Raw genomic sequence first — 20172 nt, forward strand, 5'->3', positions numbered from 1 at the left:
ATTTATATAGCCATATTTAAATGTGTCTAAGTAGTTTCTTTATGTCTCATTGACTCAAACATATATACCTTACCTTTAAGGAAACCCTAACCCCCCAGCACATTTTTTGCATGGCCACATTTAAAGGCATCCTGAGCCAATGGGGGGCTCCGATATAAACCCGCAAAACCGGAATTATAATTTATGACAGCATTCTTCATTTTATGCATTTTTAGCTTGCAGCTTTAAAAGGAAAAAAAATCCTCATAACTTTTCTGTGTTGTACTGCAATTAACTACCCCACACACTGGCACACAAAGGGGTGGGGCAATGCGGTAAAATTTTATTATGACTGAAAAAGCAGTGTGCTGACAGACAGACTGGCCCATCTCTGGTTTTTCTCATTGTGTCATTTTTATCACCTTTGGGCTTTGGCGTGCTCACTTTAGGCAGCAGGGGTGTATACAGGTCTAACCACGCAGTTACCTATATGGCCACAGAGTGCATGCACCACATGGCTGAACAACCAGCATATGAGCACTTCACAAAAAGGAGCCATAAACCTTGAAAGACACCAATGCTTTTTAGTTGACTAAAATTCTTAAGCAAAGGAAACGGAGTTGAGTTATTTTACAGTTTGTTCTGTCAGGCTACAGTAATGCAGCGGAAAGGGTGGTTCCATCAGTGTGTCTTGTATATGGTAACTCAAGCCTGTTGAAAGGGGTTTCTGTGCTGAGCATTAGGAGTCTAACAGTACATTCAGCAGCCAGGATGACATGACACATGATGTGGTTAACAAAAACAAGATGAAATAAGAGCTTTGCAATAATAAAATTCCCCATTCTTGTTTTCAGAAATACAGCAAAGTATTCACAAATTGTATTTTGAATAAACAATACAGATTTATTTCAGTCCATGTTTGACTATTCCAAATTTTGACTTATGACTTCAAAATTAAATACAATTCCCCAACAGAAGATACAGGGTGACTCGCCTAAAAAACTAATAAAAAACAACAACGACTCACCATAACATCCTGGAATCATCAAAATAGAGTAAACTCAAGTTGCATGGTGACAGCACAGGACAGCCAGACTCCTCTTTGACAGGAAATATTGTGGCATTTAAATGTCTTGATACACCCCTACTAAGCTTCATTGGACTGTCTGGCTGTCATATAATGCTCCCTGGCAATGACAAGTTAATCTACAATTAGTAGAAGATGTATCAAAAACTTACAGACACAGAGATGGAGAGATGCAGGTTCCTATGGATAGTACTCATCAAGCCCATATTCCTTCTTCATCATCCTGGAAGGAAACCCAGAAATAACAATACTCAATATATTAATTCTGGCATAATGTTATTTTTACATACTGTTTGCAATTATATTTAATAATCATGTTGGACAAATGTTTTCAGTTTAAAATAACAGTTGAACTCTGAGATTCTGTATTAACAAGCTGAGACTTGAAATCAAATATTTCTGTCCTCTTGAGTCCAAGTGATCTTTAATTATAACAACAATGGCCATGCTCTCTTCCAAAGAAGTTATGATATCACAAAATTATTTTCCTGGAACCATTGTTAAAAAGCTATAGTATGCAAGAGGTTTTCTTGCGCTGGAACTTTCCAGACAAGAGTTCTTCAAACAAGAAGGTTAATTCACTTAGACAGTAACGTTATAATGATTAGCATGAACTGGCAGCTCGCCACAATCAATCCCTTACATGTGTAATGGTATAGTGGGACTAGGCAAAGCAGAGTCTGTGCTAATATGACACCGGAGCTAAAGACAAGCCGGATCTTGGCTGCAGTTGATGGTGGCTTTTGCTGACCTGAGCAGTTCTGACAAGCTTAGTAAACTTAATAGGCTACAATGAAGCATCTAGACTACAGATGTAATGGCTTTCCAGTGCAACATGCTAGGAACGAAATGCCAAAATGAAGCGAATGGTTTTGACAAGCCTGGTAAACAGAGCCGAACCCTTAACTACTTATTCTGCAAGGTTATACACATATAAGCAAACACACAACACACAACAAAAGCGGCCAATACCGTCCTACTTATCTTAAACCTAAAGCAGACAGCATGCTAAGAGCAAGAAGAAAAAAAAACAACAGCCCAAAAGAAAAGTTTGTATAATTCAGTCTCTGATAAACCCTTTATGGCTGTTTTTTATTTTCTTTGAGTAACGTTGCCAAGTATCTGGCGGTAGTGTTGGCATGGCTAAATGAGAACAGCATGAGCACAACATGCCCATCAAACTGCACACACCATGCTGAGAATCAGACCCAGAATACATTCCAAGAGAGTAAAAAACGCTTCCTGTTCATGTCTCTTTAAATTAGATTCAACCTGTCCTCTGACTAGGCCCATTACAAATTATATAAAGGCCAAATAGTAAAGTTAGAAGATTGGGATGTACTCAAAAACTGTGGCCATGAGCTATGAGCAACATGCGGTTTGGTTCCTTAGAAAACAGTCAGTCGATCCACCTTACCAGGGAGGTGTTTTAAATATGCTTGGCTTGTGTGTCTGTGCTGGCTACAATTCAAATGGACAAGAAACCAACATGTGTGGTCACTGTTATGTTATTCATGGCACTGGCTAGATCCTGGAAAGGGATTGTGGTCCGTAGGGTGAGCATAGAGACCCTCTTTATCATCATTATCATTATCATCATAAATCATTCTTCAAGTGGCATTTCTGGACAGCAACACGGTAAAACACTGGTGTGGCTTCACTTGTACTTAAGGTTGGATAGGGGAAAGATAGATGGAAAGATGAATCAAAAGGGTAGAGGGTGAGTCCTTCCACAAACTTCTCACAATAGTTTGCTGGGATTTTGGCCCATTCATCCTGCTCAAGTGATGATTTACTGTCAGATGTTTCCTTGCATTACACACACACACACACACACACACACACACACACACACACACACACACGCACAGTACCTATATATATATATATATATATATATATATATATATATATATATATATATATATATATATATATATATATATATATATATAGATATATATATATATACTGTTTAAAAAGGGAACTCTTAAACAACACAATGTAACTCCAAGTTAATCACACTTCTGTGAAATCAAACTGTCCACTTAAGAAGCAACACTGATTGACAATCAGTTTTACATGCTGTTGTGCAAATCAGTCATGGTAAGTCATGGTGTGGTGGCATTTCATCCGGGGGCCGGACAGCTCTCCACTCCATGTTCTCGCCAGAGGTAGTCTGACTGCAGTTAGGTACAGAGATGAGATCCTCAGACCCATTGTGAGACCATATGCTGGTGCGGTTGGCCCTGAGTTCCTCCTAATGCAAGATAATGCTAGACCTCATGTGGATGGAGTGTGTCAGCAGTTCCTGTAAGACGAAGGCACTGATGCTACGGACTGGCCCGACCTGACCTGAATCCAACTGAGCACATCTGGGACATCATGTCTCGCTCCACCCACCAACAGCACATTGCGCCACAGACTGTCCAGGAGTAGGCAGAGGCGTTAGTCCAGGTCTGAGAGGAGATCCCTTAGGAGACCATCTGCCACCTCATCAGGAGCATGCCCAGGCATCGTAGGGAGGTCATACCTCATTTCCACTTGTTTTAAGGACATTATGTCAAAGTTGGATCTGACTGTAGTGTGTTTTTCCAGTTTGAGTGTGGCTCCAAATCCAGACCTGGGTTAATAAATTTCCATTTGATAATTTTTGTGTGATTTTGTTGTCAGCACATTCAACTATGCAAAGTGCAAAGTATTTAATAAGAATATTTCATTAATTCAGATTCAGGATGTGTTATTTTAGTGTTCCCTTTATCTTTTTTTGAGCAGTACATACACACATGCTTTTTCCATGCAAATTGGAGGGCTAAAGCTCAATAAGTCTGACTTGATTTGTCTCTCTCTTGAATAAAGTGTAAAATATGACGTAGCAATTTCTGTTATCCTTGACACATTGTTGTATGTTTACATGAATGCAAGGATTTAAATTTGAGGGAACCATTCCTAGTTGCTGATGAATTTGCCTTGACCCATGAAACTGTGTTTATGCATAAACATGAAGTCACCACCAGATAACCTTCCCAGAAAAAAGATTCCCCAAGTCTATGGAAGGCTTTTGTTTCAGAAACTAAAAGGGGATGTTTTACTGTCTTAAATCTTGTTGTATATTTGTTGAGTACCAAGCTTTAAAGTGCAAGCATCAAAATAACAAATCAAACTTATTTGCTATTGAAATCAAAAGACGTCCTGCAATGACATCAGGTCACAACTGGAGGAAATCAGTGGAACCCAGGTACATCCATCTATTGCCCAGAGAAGTTTGGCGAGGAGTGCTTTACATGGAGAATTGCAGCCAAAAAGCCATACCTCGCACATGGATACAAGGCCAAGCGACTCAATTATGCATGAAAACATAGGAACTGGGGTGCAGAAATTATCAGTAAGTACTCTGGACTGAAATCTTAAAAAGCTTTCGCTGTAGCAGCATGGAGTTTGTTTGCCAAAGGCTTGGAGAGCAGAACAATAATGAGTTTCTGCAAAAAACAGTGAATCATGGTGGAGGTCCTGGTGCTGCATTTCGGCAACTGAAGTTGGAGATTTGGTCAGGATTAGTCGTGACTTCAATGCTAAGAGATACAGGCAGTAACTTGTCTAGCACACGATACCATCATGAAGGTATATAATTGGCCATATATATGTGTGTGTGTGTGTGTGTGTGTCTGTAACGGAAATATAAACATGTGTAAAGTGTGACAGTGATGGATCCTCTTCTGTACAATCTAACATACATATACAGCTTTAGTAAAAAATGGAAAAACAAACAAATGTTTGATTCTGTGTTTGAAGAAACTGAAATTATAAATCATTTTAATTTCACAAAGTAGTTTCCAGTAAACAGGTGCCCCATATCAGCTTCCAAACTTTGAATCACCTGATGTAGCAGATTCAAAATTAGCTAATGATTCATTCTATGAGTGAAACGATTGCATACGCTCACATAATTTCATGTGTTTAAAAGTTATTAATAAAATATGAAAGGTATGAGTGTTAATCAAGCACAGACTCTCCCATCTGTTAAGGAATACAAATTTGACTATCCAAAGGCATGAAAAGAAATTATTCAAATCAGTTACCCTCTCCCTTCATATTTTGCTGACATATTTTAGGCATATATATGCATTTTACCACTAATAAGAACAGGGGATCTCCAGTTCATGATTCATGCAAATTTAGACAGCCGATTGAGAATTATTTACAAAGAGTAGAGACATGCAACCATTTATTTCAAACATAACAAATGTAGGAATATAGACCCAGGTGGAAATTCCCACCTATTCATCTTAAAGCCACACACTTAATGAGACACACACACACACACACACACACACACACACCTACACACACATTCATAGTTTGGAATCCCCCATGTATAACAATAGAGCTGTGATGAGTTTGAATTCAATTCAAATAACAAACAAAATCTTTTATGGGTTAATTGGAAGATGTTAAACGCTCTCTGTCTTCTGTAAAGATTGCCTTCACCCCCTGGCAATCTCATCAGGGTACACAGTACAAACAGACACTCAAGTATGCATCTACATGTGTATCCTCCTCATCAATGCTTTTATGCACACACAACACAGTCACTGTGCTTAAAACAACAACAGTTTGTTCTTTTTCAGCTGTCTTCAGACACATTAAGTGTGTCCTCGGGGCCATATGGGTATTCTACCCAGACAGAGAGGAGGGAACTTGTACAAGAGTTGGATGATATATAAACTAATCTCACATATAAACCCCATCAATCAAAAACAATCATTTGACAGGCTTTCCTTCAGGCTTCTTATCTGACTTATATGAGTAATTGTAACTTGGCAGGAAGTACTGGGGTTTGAGGGTTAAAAAAAGAGAAGGGAGACAAGAAATGTTATGCTGTCAAAGCAGACCACAACTGGGTGCCGGTGGAGTTGATAAATATGACGTGCCATCAACGTTAAAGGTACAAAGATGAAGTCTCAGAATACGTAAACTTGTGTAAACAAACCCAAAGTTCATCTGCTACTTCATGTGTGTGTGTGTAATATTTGTTCTGACCTGATCCATTGGAAGTCGGTGGTTGGCATGGGGATCCCCTCTCGGCAGACTCCGGTGATGTAAATTTGCTGGATGCATGTGGTGCAAATGATGAGGGTGATGTTGCGGGTGGATGTAGTCTTCCTCATAATTGTCTGCTATTAACTTCATTCTGCTCTGAGTCTGCAAAAAAACAACAAAAAAAAAACATAAAGAAGAAATAAGCAACACAATCGTTTGAAATGCACAACTGTAGCACTCACACACTAAGCCAATAATTTCTCTAACACTGCTTATTTGTTCCATGAAAGTTTACCCTGGATCTTAGAATAATTAGGCAGAGGAATTTTTGGATGGGGGGAACGTATGTTGAAAGCCATCAAAGATGATAAAAACTGAGCAGCTAACAACATTTGACAGGTCGTAAATTGTGCAAGTCGGAGCGCCTGATAGAACTATCGTAACTCTGTCATACATATTTCAAATTATGTTTTAAATTCAATAAGATAGATCCCTATAAGTGCAGTTGTTGTTTTGTGTAGCCTAGGGCCACACTGATGCAACCTCATTTTAGATGTCACTGATTAAAATTACAGTAAATTGTGCATCTTTCAAGATGGTTCTAAATGGTGAATCTATATGTTCACTGTATGCATCTGTGTATATGAGAAAGAAGATTGTCATCTTGCCAACATCATGCTTCAGAGGAAGACAGATATTTAGGCTGCCTAACATTAGCCATCAGCCTTGACAGTTGGAGTGATAGAGAGGCAGAAAAGGAGTAGCTGCAGATACATGGACATGCTCAGTTTTATTGTTTTAACTCTATAGTTTCCCTCAGGGCAGACAAATTGTGGAGCCAGTGGTGGGGTTGTGCATGGGATATAGATGACACTAAGAAAAGATGCACAGTTTCTCTGCCAAAGCCTTGTGGCTTCCTGAAGTTTAATGGAAGCCAGCCACAAGGAGGAATAGGCAAATAGCCTGAGTCAGCTGTGAAGACAAGAGTGAGATGGTGTTACGGTAGTTAGTGGCCTAGGGATAACAGAGCTGTGATAAGAGGATGAAGCCTAATGACTGAGGAAACAAGCCAGTCAGGATCACAGGAGAGGATGTGGCTGGTATTAAAGACGTTAGCAATTAGTGTAAACTTTAAAAGAGCATTTTGGATGAGGTAAGAGCACTGTCAAGGGAATGGGAGGTGAGGAGCAATGGGTAAGGCATGGATAGATGAGGGGTTCAGACAAACAACAGACCAGTGATTAAAGCTGTTAAACATCAGGCTGAGGTGTCCAGGTCATTATGACCATACCTACTGCCATTAGCAGGTGTGACTAGGTGGAGTAGGGCAATTTTACAAGTTCCAGACCCGCCACCTGTGACTGAGGATAGAAGAATTACTATCATATACCATGCAGCACATACAGGTGGTGCGTCCATGTGGAATCTCCACAACGCTTAACAACCCTGTATTATCACAAGTTTTAAGCTGAAATACTTTCTAAGCCCTATTTTTAATTCGTCTTTAGACTAATTACAGAGAGTAAAAAAGAGGGAGAAAAATGGTATGGAGATGCACAGCATATTTGGTAGAGACCTATCCGCTTGACTGACTTTGACCAGTGACCTATCACTGGCGCAAATGTAAGTATCCAATCTTTTGTTCCAGTCAGTGATGTGTAAGTGCTAACAGGCCGACTCTTTGGTTTGAAAGTTGTGAATACAGAAAGAGGAGAAGCTTCCTCTTCCTCAGTGAGCTGTCTAAAAATTAATTAAGAGAAAGCAAAGCGATGTTATATGTATATATTTTTTTTCCATGCCAATTCATCTCTAGGATTAACTCAGTGTGAGAAGATGAGAAAATAACAGGACAGCTGAAGATGGTATTTTGAATTTGGTTACGCTTTCAGACTCTGTCACAAATGGAAACGTCAGAACCATCTCAGAAATCTAAAATTTAAGTTCAGGATCTATATTCTCTAGGCAATAGTAATGGAGACTGTTTCAAGTAACAGTACACTGGCATGGCTAATAACTAATGTAAGATGCTAAACACTGTTTAAAATGGCAATTACCTATTCCAATCTCCTTTATATATAGTTTCACAACAACTGCTCTTCCAAACAGGCTTTGTGTGACCCATCTGCACATGGTATCTTTATATGTATCTTTAGCATCTTCTTAGTAAAGGAGAAGAAGAAGACCAAAGCGGAACAAAAACTGGAAATCAGACACAAAATTATGATGGCCGCATTTCTAAGTCATTTGGAACGACCCTTTCTTTGTAGTCTGGTATGAAAGTATCCAGATTTGAGGGTATTTTAAAAATATTGTTAATGATCCCAGTCCCATATCCCCTCACCCCTCTCTTCTCTGGCTTCAGTCCAAAACACACACCCAAAGACTTAGGGTTTTTGGGGGTCGTGCGGTCTGTGTGGGGTAGTGACCATCCAGGTGGTTCCATTTGCTACTCATTTTAATCACACATTACTCAGCCTCCCATAATATACAGTCTTACACCACCAACAGTAATGGCACAATTTCTTCCATAAGGTTTGGGGTGCAGGGAGGCCTTTTCTGCGCCGTTGCTGTGCCGTTGCTGTGCCGTTGCTGTGCCGTTGCTGTGCCGTTGCTGTGCCGTTGCTGTGCCGTTGCTGCGCCGATGGTCTTGGGTGTGCCGATCTGGTCGTGTCCCTATGGTAGACTCCCTTGTCCACTAGTTGATCCATGTTTTTTTGTTTTATCTCTTTGCCGGTGTCCAAGCTTGTTTTTTGATGGGTTCCATAAGAGGATTTCTTTGTAACAGCTGGTTGATTGGTTTTGTAATTTTTGCCTATATATTTTCTTTGCATCCCTTTCTTTTCTCTGATAACCTTAGGCCTTGCCTACATGGAGATGAAGATGGTACATTTTCTTAAATGGTTGCGAACGAATGTGCGCCCACATAGCGGACGCAGCAGAGCTGAAAAGGCTGTAGTACTGTAGGTATGCTGGGCCCATTGGAGGTGCTGTGACACCGCTAAGGGAACATGCAAAAAAAAAAAAAACAGGCATGCGCATAGCAGACAACTCATGTGAAGTAAACATAGCAGCGTGGTGGGGGATCCGACATAGGGAACACGCTGTGTAGAGCAGGCTTGTTTGGAAGGAAGAGTCAGAGGACGCTACTAACAGCCATAACAAAAGGCAGAGCACTGGACGGTGCCATCTTTGTTGTTATTTGTGAGAGCTAGCTGCATGTGGGTTACAGAAGGAGGCGAAGCTACAGTGTTATTCTTTTAAAAAAAGATGCTGTTTGCATGTGCACATGGAAAAATGAAACTGCCATTTTGAAATGTATCCACTCTAGGACCTAGCCTCGTGAGACCATCCTGATCTCGCGAGGTTTCAAGGTTTCACTCGCAGATCAGTCTGGATACTCTCCGTTAAAGAAAATTTGGAGCCGTTCACCAAACGAACGTCCAATCAGCGTTGGCTTTGAGGCAGGTTGCGGTGTGACGCAACGGGAAGCACGACAGTTCAGTCTAAAGAACATGGCGGCTTCAGCCGATGAAACTAGCGTTAGCGCGGCTATCGAGCAAGTTTTATCGGAATTACAGAGTATTTCTCTGCTGAGCTAACGAGCCTTTACTTGCAGCAGCAAGAGTAGCTTGGCTTGTGGTTGTGTTTTCGTCGTCGCTCGTAACAGAGCGACGACGAATCTGATTGGTTTATTTGGCCCGTCTATCACCAACATAGGCCAATCAGCTGACCAGTATTTTCGCCCCTTCCCAAAATTACTTCAACGGAAGGTTTCCAGATGGATATGCGGAGCAAATCTATCTGGCGGAGTTAGGTAATCTAGGACCAGGCTTAAAAAATGATCGTTTATGGTCTCCTAAAACACTGCATCCATGTGGACAAACAGCCTAAATGAAAAAAATACCATTGCGGATTCCCCTTATCTTGTCTCCGTGGGGACAGGACTTTACTCTGTCCGTGTTATTTCTCTTCCTCTTAACATCGATAAAATATCTAATCAAGGGTTGGGTACCAGGTGAGAATTATAGATATAAAGCCTCCCTTAAAAAAAAATATATATATATATATATATATTTGGTATAACTACGGCAGCCAGCGTACCATTCTGTTTGTCATGAAGCAGGGCGTGACAAGGGAAAAATAATAATAATCAACTGAGACAAAAGCTATCAGGGGCCGATTCATTCTGAAAAATTAGAACAGCTCACATTTGTTCACCCATTTTATTAATTTACAGACATATACAAAGAAAGACATGTTCCATAATGGTTTTATAAAAACAAAAGTGCTCATGCTTAAAACGCCTGTCAGGTGGAATGTGTGAGTTTTAATTAGTGTTAATTAGTAGTCTTGTAGAGTAAACAGCTCGCCAGTGGCCCCCAGGCATGCTTTTAGATCACAGACACAACAGCACACACAGGTGGCACTGCTGTATATAGAGAAAAAAAAATGCAGGATCTTCCCTCACATCTCGAAGCCAAAGCCACTATATTATTTGGGCTCTGCGTGTGTTTTTGTATGTGCAGCTGCTGATGTAAACATGGCAGCAATCACTGCTGAACTCACAGCTGCATCACGACCCTTAACACAAGCGCTGTGTAAATCACAAGCCAGCTCTGATTAAAGAGTGGCTGTATTAACACATATGGACACAGGAAGCTAACAAGAAAGCCCTTAAATAAAAGGAAGAAAAAAAGAGTACTGGCCAGGGGAAAGGCTGTACACGTTTCACAACATTTTAGCAAGCTCCTTTAATCAGATCCATCCATGTTGGCGGTACAGCATTACTCAGCTATCCTAGTTAAAAACAGAAAAGAACTGTCTGGTTATATGAAAGGATGGATGCTTTAGTGTGTCAAAAATAAGGAGAGCAAGATTAAGGGGAAAAGTCACAGAAAAAAACCACACCGCAGAGATTTCCTGATTCATCTTTCCCTCAAGTTCAAAGCACAACTGATGTGAAATCATCCATTACTTAGATGAACTGCTAAGAGAATTCCCACACTGGGACAGATTTGCTGAGACTCTCTTGTCCAGAAGTCTAAACACTATAGTCTACGTGTGTGTGTGTGTGTGTGTGTGTGTGTGTGTGTGTGTGTGTGTGTGTGTGTGTGTGTGTGAGAGAGTGTGTCTTTGTTTGTGTTTGCATGGATGTTTGCGCAATGAAAATGAATGAAAGGAAAGTTTGTTGAATACACACATATCCGCGCATGCATCTTAAAAAAAAAGGGATATGGAGAGGTCAGACAGGTCAGGGCTATCTGTAAATCAATCTGCTGTCTCAAGATCAGCTTTCTCCAGAGAGACTTTTGAGTCCCATACTTCTTTGGCATTTCCTAGTTAGTTTCCTTCCGCAAAAAGATGTTTACAGACCTGTGGAGGACTCCCTCTTGTGAAATGTATGTCAGTGAGTCAGAGGACAAAGTGCTTGAGTGTACAATGTCGAGCAATGAGAACTCAACAGATTTCAGTGTATAGGATAGGCATCAAGTTCCCAATATACAGTCATATTCAATAAATATGAACATGCATTCCATTAAGGTTTATTTGTCAGAGTAAAAGTACCTTTTGAACAGAACAACCTTTACGAAGGTATTAAACATTTTCATCTGGATTACATTTCTATATTATACATGTGTTCTTTCTGCTGTAATAGTCTAATCTTAAATGTCATGTTTTATTTATTATAATATGGCTGTAGAGTCTAGTTATGTACCAGTCGTCAGTAGAAAAAATCTAGGTCCTCCTTCAACAATAGTAAAAGGCAAGCTATCACACAATAAGTCATTGTTAATATTTGTTTTTCTGCCTGCTAAAATCAGCTAAGTGTGTTTGCACATCCTATGTGTGTGTGTGTGTGTGTGTTTGTTTGCTTGTTTTATTTGTATTTTATTTTTTACACATCAGTATGGGGGTTAAAATAGTTCACTGAATCGGACTCAAATAACTTGTTACAAAAAACAAATTGGGGCTAAGTCCCTTGCCCGTGGGCTAACTCATCCTGTTTAACTACAGAGAGGGTCTGAGTGATTTTTGAACAATTCAGTATTGTCTACAGAGGTTATTTCAGTGGCTGCAAAGCCTAGATCTTGTGGCAATATAACATGCCCTTATCCTCACACTTCCAAAACCATGTTGAGCAGTTTGTGGTCAGACATCTTTGTCTGGATATGCTTTGTTTATTAATGTTCTTAAGAGAAAATGTTTTTTTTTTTTTTTTTTGCCATCTTGTAAATTTAACATGCTAACTGAGGTGTGCATATTAGGATGTCAAACAAGGCAAGTACTCTCATTTGAAAGCACCAGAAACTGTCAAACATGGCAATGGGAAATAATTATGTTGATATGCTGTGTTTTGCTTAAGTTTTACCTTTTCATGGCATTTTAGAGAGATAATGATTTCTTCTTACTTGTCTAACTATTATCAGGAGTAGGATCTGTAGTGGTCTGGTTTCACAGGTCTCAATAGGTTGCCATTTTTGTCAGCATTACACTGTCTGACCTCAGCATTTATTTGGTAGGATAGCCTCTCTTGGAAACACTGACAATGGTGGACAGCAAAGACTTTAAAATTTGCCTTATAAAACCTACCAGATGGCAAACGACGAACTACTGCTTCTGTAAGATCAGCACTTATGTCTCACTTCTTGGTAATGTGTTAACAGGCACATCAAGGACTGCTCAGACCGCAAAATGTCAAAACTACTTTTATAGAGGTAATCTCTTCTGCTCATGATCAGTTCTGAAAATGCATTTGATTAACAACATGTGGTTATCATTTTCCCTCTTATCCCAAACTTAGTATTACACACACCGCTTATGCAATTTGGTTTGGTTTATAATAAATTAACAAAACAATGTGTACCCAAGAAACAGTCTTTTATCTATTATGTGTAAAAAAAAAAAAGTAAGAATAATATATACATTCCCTCGGGATGTGTTAAGAAATCTGCTTTCTCTGCACAAGAAGAAACCAAAGTTAGTTCATGTCTTCTCCCTTTGTTCCTGTGCGGGATTACCCCTCCGTCTGCTGTTCCAAACCAAGAAGCCACATCACTGAAATTGGAGCTTCTCATCACATCATCAGGTGGACTGAAACTGCTAGTTACCCAACGGGAAAATGTGACGCATCAAATGGCGATAAACAGATAATTGGCTTTCCTTGAAATACCTTGAATGGAATTGCACCCTCAAGGAACTGTTTACTGTTTACAAGATCCAAACATAGGTTTGCACTTACATGCACATCCAACCACTGCATCTGTTGTCTTTTAAACACCCCATTTTTCCCAGAAGCCTCCAGTGACTCAGGAGACCGTACATGTAGACTACCTGCTGTTAGCTCATTATTGTTAGCATTTATGTTTGATCAGTCACTGATGCGGTCTGACCAGACCTTAATGATCCACATACCTTCATCAGCCGGAGGTAATAATGAGCCAAATCAGCATGGAAAATAGCTAGATATATATGTGTGTGTGTGTGTGTGTGTGTGTGTGTGTGTGTGTGTGTTTGTGCGTGCGTGTTTGTGTGTGTGTTTGTGTGAGTGTGCATAGATGTATGCGTATACCCTGATTTATGTCTGGGCAGCAGGCTTCAGACTAAAACAGTCCTCCGGTGACTCAATAATGACACTTGTCTGCAGCTTGAGTGTATTTGGTAACTCTGATTGCAACATACCTATTTAGAGAATAGGTTCCATCATGTGATAATATGCCTGGATCTGGATTCCAAGCTTTATTGCTTTGGCACATAATGATCAAATGCATCAAGTGTGGTTTGAGGTGTGTAAGTATATTCTGTTAACTACTACCACAAATTATTAACCTCTCCCTGTTCCTAGTTTTGAAGTTCAAAAGTCTTCCCATGAGGCTTCTGAAAAGCAAACAATGCCCGATTATGAGCTGCAGGTTTCAATTTGTAGCCCTGCTTTGATTCTTAAAAACAGAACTGTCCGTTCATGTACATCTGTATGGATAATTTCACCTTCTGGGCCAAAATTAATTTTTTAAAAGGATTGATGAATAACTCACTGGCTCTCATTGGCTATGTCTGGTGGATGTACCTGCTGTTTGAGCTGGTGCATGAGCCTGTCCTTCTCCCTCTTCAGAGCCATCACCTCCTCTTGTGCTTTCTTGCGTTTGGAGGAAGATAACTCCAGCAGGGCAATATTAGCATCCTTCTCGCTGATGGCTGCCAACAAAGCCTGCTGCCTGACATAATGACAAAAACATGAGAAAGACTTCATTAAATATGGTGAAAAGTGTCAAAATTAAATATCAGTTTTGAACACAAATGAAAATGCACAAATGTTTTCCAAAATAGATATGTGTAAAATAAACACATATTGGACTGTAATTGTTTGTGCATATAAAGATGTCAAGGAAGGCAAGTTCTCTCATCCCAGAGCTCTTTGAACTCAGGCAGAGATTCCACAGAATAGACACAGACATCTTTGAAGTGGTCTGCTAAGTGGTGAATTAGTGGTACCTCACTGTGACTCACCGGCATGTAACAGTGTAATAGACTCTGTAGACTAAAGATGATATGACAGCTTTCATCTGTTCTTATTGGAAAAAAACAAAGCGTGTTTAGGCTAATATACATTGTTAGTTTCATTTAATGATTTGCATGTAGGTCTTAAAGTTCACTTTTGGTCTCATCTGACCAGAGCATCTACTTATTCGTGGTTGCTTTGTGCACTACATGGCTTGCCACTGTTCTGTTAAAGCTATAGTTGGTAATCCTGTTCATAAACATTTTTTGTAATATTTGGTAAAATGGTCCTTCCATCCTTAAAGTAGTAAATGCATTATGTATTAACAAGAAAGAGGTTAAAAAAATAGTTTTCTGTGGGAGCTGCAGACCTGTAAAAACTCTAAGCAATCCATGCCCGTTGGAAGAACATGGATTTGACAGAGTTTTCCTTCCTGCTATCATTCCCCTCTGTCCCTCAAGTTCCTGGGGTATATATCTATTGGTTATCTCACAGGTCAATCATTCTGTGGTGTTCAAGTAATGCCAATGTCTGTACTCATTCCTTCATAGTTTCTGCTGGCTGGCTGCGCGTGTGCATTTCTAGTGTTTATGTAACCGGGTACGGTTAGCGGCTAGGTTAGTGGTTAGCCATTCATTGTAGCTCCGCTGCTCTCACCGTACACTTTGAACATGTCACAAGAGTCACAAGAAGAGAACCGCGTTCATGTTTATGAGAAGAAGAGGAAGGCCTCAGAAGAAAGAAATAAGAGCAAAGTGGATTTGGGAGATTTTTTTCATGTGATCCCCCTGAAGAGCAAGAGCAAGGTAAGACGGTCTTGCGCAGTTATTCAAAAAGGAACTTCGGGAAACTTCCGGAAAAATCACATACCCTAGCTTTAAGGCCGGATATTTGAAGTGCACAGCTAATACATGTTGTGTTAAAAAAGAATCTTCCATCGGAGCTGTGGATCTCTGCAGCTCCTCCAGTGTTATCAAGGGCATAGTGGCTGCTTCTCTGTTTAATGTTTTTCTTGCCCAGTCTGTCAATTTAGATATGCGGCGATAACTTGATTGATTTACTGTTCTATATTTTTGCTGTTTTTGAATGATGCATTGAGCAGTGCACCATGACATACAAAAAGTTTGGGATTACGTTATATAACCTAACCCTAGATGAAACTTCTCCACGACCTCATCCCAGAAATATCTGTTATGTTCTTTGGACTTCATTATGGTGTTTGTTCTTTTTTTTTTTCTGACCAATCTCTGAGTTTTTTTACAGAACAGAAGATATGATTAATACTGAGATTACCTTCAACAAAGAGGACTTCTGAATGTAATTGGTTGCACTTATTTTATTTAGCAGTACCAGACATGTGAATTTTAGCATTCCATCCTTTGATTGAAGTGTATTTATTCCACAGAGATTCCTCAGAAAAGATACAGACATCCTTGAAGTGGTCTGCTAAGTGGCGTATTAGTGGTACCTCACTGTGACTCACCGGCATGTAACAGTGTAATAGACTCTGTAGGCAAAAGAGGATATGACATCTTTCATCTGTCTTCGCTGGTTAACAGAGTGCATGAGTGCATGTGTGTGTGTCTGTGAGTGTACATCCTGTTCCAGAGGGGAAGCAGTGAATGACTCTCTACAGGTGTAGATGAAACACAGCAACAAGGTTCATTATACACTAACAACCAGATGTACAAATATACCACAAAAGGACTGAGGAGCATGTGCAGCAAAGTCTGTGTCTTAAAAGCAGATATTTGATTACAGTCTCTGTCATCATACAGGATGTTGTAAATCCAGCATTGCGACACACACACACACACACTCGTCTACCCACTCTTGTAAACACACTTAGGAGCAGAAATGTTCTCACAGATAATCAGCCACACACACCTATTTTTTTAATTAGCCAACAAAAAAATGTGAATAAGAAATGTATCAGCCAAGAACTAAAAAGAAAACAACCAAAAACTCTAAGAAGTATTTTTATATGCAGCATTGACTAATTAGGGATACTATTTCTTCCCTTTGCAGTCTAACTATTCTGTAAACTTCACTGCAATAGTCTCTGAAGGTATTTTAAGTTGGATAAACAAAGCAGTTTAACTCCAGACTCTTAAATTGCATTTAACAAGCATTTAACCGGTATAGTAATGTGTGGGTTTGTGTAAGGTGAGCAGTAGAAGAGTGAGTCTGGGTGCATTTAAAGTACACTTTGGATTCTGTTTAGAATTGACCTGCAATGGGGTGTTTTTATTCCATGATTTAAGTCCCTGCAGAAACAACCCAGTTGCAAAAATAAACATGCTGAAGTCTGAATAAAGTCATACTGGTCTGGAAGTCTACGTTTTGTGTTTTTAATACAATTATCTCTACGTCACATCTGGATTCTCCAATCCAAGGCCATTTATAGACCTCTGTGTGTGCTTGAAAGTAGAGTGTATATTTGTGAGTCCATGCATTTAGGTTCTTACATAGACTAGAGCAGCTAATACCATCATTAATCACAAAGTAAGACCAATGTGGCCATTTCATCTCCTAACACCCCCTTTTTTTTATGCTAACTGTAATGGGAACACACACACTGGTCTGCATTGGACTTACATCAGATCATTTGCTTCAGACGCAGGAGTATTTTCCTCCCTCAACTTGGCCATTCATGCTATAACATCTCTTTAGGTTTAAATATTCCCATAAAAAATCTGCAGTAAAACAAATTCTTCATATCAAACAACAGTGTAATTCATGCTAAATTATTTTTCATGAACTTTACCAGATAAACTAACGAGAAATCAAATGTGCAAATACTTGCAGAAGTTCTACTGCCCTATCTTAAGCCCTGTTAAATTGAATGAAGAGTTGATGCACAGAGTCATATATGGGCAAGGAATGCAGCAGATTGTGTCACAGCTCATAAACAGTCCATCAGATTTACAGCCCTAACATATTTGCAGGATGGCCATCTTTACACCAGGCTGCTGAATGATGTCCAAACCGTATCACAGCTTTACCTCTTGTCTGTAAGATTAAGTTCATACAGACCTAGTTTGAGAATTATGTCTTCAATGGGTCAAGATACTCCTTAAATTCATCAAGACTAAGAGCACTATTCTTGCTATTTCTCTTCATCACATGGCAGCGAGGCCTAAAGGCAATGTTTTCAAATACAGTCTAAGAAACTAATATATAAATAAGTGCAAAAAACAAATATAATGAAAACGTGTTTATTTTTTATATGAAAATAACAGGGAAAATAACAGAGTGCCTCCAGTCAAATATTAGAATTTTATCTTCTGTAAATTTAAGAAATGTTTAGTTTAAATTATAAGGGAATAGCCCCTTTGTTAGGATCGGAACTAGATGGAATCAGTGTTCAAACCAGACAAACAGTAAGTTCCGATAAACAGTTTATTTAACTGAAACGGGGCAATCAACTCCAACGTCAGCGGCAGGAAAACTAAGGACAGAGACAGTAGGTTAGTGACCACGTCTATCAGGAGATGATTGTTCAGAAACGTGACGGTCACTAACCTCAGCTCAATGTCCAGACTTGCTCCGGAGTCCGATGTAAAATCCCAGCCGGCTGGATGTTTACGCTGCGCGGCGGTGGCCGCCCTGAGTGTCCCGGACGCTGGTGCGTCGGCAGTCGTCGGATGGTCGGAGACGTGGAGGGAAACAGTAGCAGGATGATCAAAAAAGGATAATCCGGAATCGGTGTCGGGGATGCGGTCCAAGGTCAGAGCCGGTTCGTCAGAAATCCGAAGAGGTGCCAGAGGATAATCCAAAACGTGGTCGGGTCACAGGTCCAAGGTACGGTACACAATCAAGCAGACAGAATGTAAGAGGACAGGCAGGCTCAGTGGTCGATAGACGGAACTGGTCGGGATCAGGAAATCAGACAAAGTATAAACGCTGGAAAATATCGCACCTAAGGCTTGAAAATAATCTGGCAATGCTGTCTGGTTTGGAAAGTGAATATATACTGTTCTAAGCAGGTGGAACAGGTGAGCTGTAATGAAAAACAGGGCGGAGTTAAACAGGTGTGTGGCATAGGTGATCAAACCAGACCTCAGTGATGAGATCTTGACAGAACCCCCCCCTTAAGGGCGGATTCCAGACGCCCCCTTGGGCTGTTCGGGATGTTCCTTATGGAAATCCCTAATCACAGTCTTGTCCAGGATGAACCTGGATGGGATCCAGGAACGTTCCTCTGGTCCGTATCCCTCCCAGTCCACCAAGTACTGCACGCCTCTGCCCCTCCTCCTGGACCTAAGGATGCGCCTTACAGTGTACACAGGGTCACCGTCGATCAGTCGGGTGGGTGGAGGGGGTCTGGAGGTGGGCACGAATCTTGAGGTGTGAACAGGCTTGACCCGGGACACATGAAACGTTGGGTGAATCTTCATGGTGTGAGGGAGCTGAAGGCGAATGGCCACCGGATTCACCACCTTAGAAATGGAAAAAGGACCGATGTAGCGAGGTGCCAGCTTCCGACTGTCAACCCGCAATGGCAGATTCTTCGTTGAGAGCCAAACCTTCTGTCCAACTTGATACTCGGGTGCCGGAATCCTCCGACGATTGGCATTACGGGTTTGGCTCTCTGACATCTGGATAATCGTTCTCCTGGCCCTTCTCCATGCCCGCTGGCACCTCAAGGCAGACAATCGGGCAGATGGCACTTTAGAGTCCCTCTCCTGGATGGTGAACACCGGCGGCTGAAAACCATGAACAATATAGAACGGAGAGAGACCAGTGGTGCTAGACGGTGATGAATTAATGGCATGTTCAATCCATGGTAAATTGTGTGTCCACTTCGTGGGATCAGATTCACATATGATGCGCAGCTTGGTCTCCACCTCCTGGTTTGCCCTTTCAGTCTGGCCATCGGTCTGCGGATGAAAACCCGATGATAAGCTAACAGAGATACCCAGCATAGCACAGAACTCTTTCCAGTACTGAGCCACGAACTGGGGCCCTCTGTCTGACACTATATCAGTCGGGAGTCCGTGCAGCCGAAAAACCTCCCTGGCCAGAATGTTTCCCATCTCCTTGGCAGTGGGAAGTTTTGGCAGTGGAACAAGATGAACCATCTTAGAGAAACGATCAATGACTGTGAGGATGACCGAGTTACCTTCTGAGACAGGAAGACCCGTGATGAAGTCCATGGCGATGTTCGACCATGGTCGAGAAGGTACAGGCAGAGGACGAAGTAGTCCAGAAGGAGGTCGTCTGGGATCTTTAGCCTGGTTGCACTGCAGGCAAGCTGCCACAAACTCCTTAACGTCCAAACGCAGAGTCGGCCACCAAAACTGAGACCGGATGGTCCGAATGGTCCTAGCGACACCAGGATGACAGAAATGACGGGAACAGTGACAGAAGTCCAGTACCTTGTTGATCAGATTGTCCGGAACATACAGGCAGTCTTTAGGGCAGGTTTCTGGAACTGGCTGGTTCTTGAGGGCGTCTCTGACCTCCCTCTCCAAGCCCACCATAGTAACTGCACATCTAACAGATCCCGGGAGAATATATTCTTCTGCACCACTGGTACTCTCCTCGTCCGCTTCGAACATCCTGG

At 40.9% G+C, this 20172-nt stretch overlaps 1 protein-coding gene across 2 annotated transcripts in view; it reads right to left on the reverse strand.

Annotated features, from left to right (window-relative positions):
* Positions 1–20172, reverse strand: part of LOC105935874 (ELKS/Rab6-interacting/CAST family member 1) — a 230611-nt gene that overhangs the window by 47619 nt on the left and 162820 nt on the right. For both annotated transcript variants that reach the window (XM_036138446.1, XM_036138454.1), the window contains 3 exons: positions 14172–14319; positions 6107–6268; positions 1219–1289 (listed from right to left, as the gene is read on the reverse strand). In XM_036138446.1, the coding sequence (XP_035994339.1) occupies positions 1263–1289; positions 6107–6268; positions 14172–14319 (337 nt within the window). In that variant the 3' untranslated portion in view covers positions 1219–1262. The remainder of the gene's footprint in view (positions 1–1218; positions 1290–6106; positions 6269–14171; positions 14320–20172) is intronic.

This window comes from Fundulus heteroclitus, chromosome 1 (assembly GCF_011125445.2).
Source record: "Fundulus heteroclitus isolate FHET01 chromosome 1, MU-UCD_Fhet_4.1, whole genome shotgun sequence".
NCBI lineage: Eukaryota > Metazoa > Chordata > Actinopteri > Cyprinodontiformes > Fundulidae > Fundulus > Fundulus heteroclitus.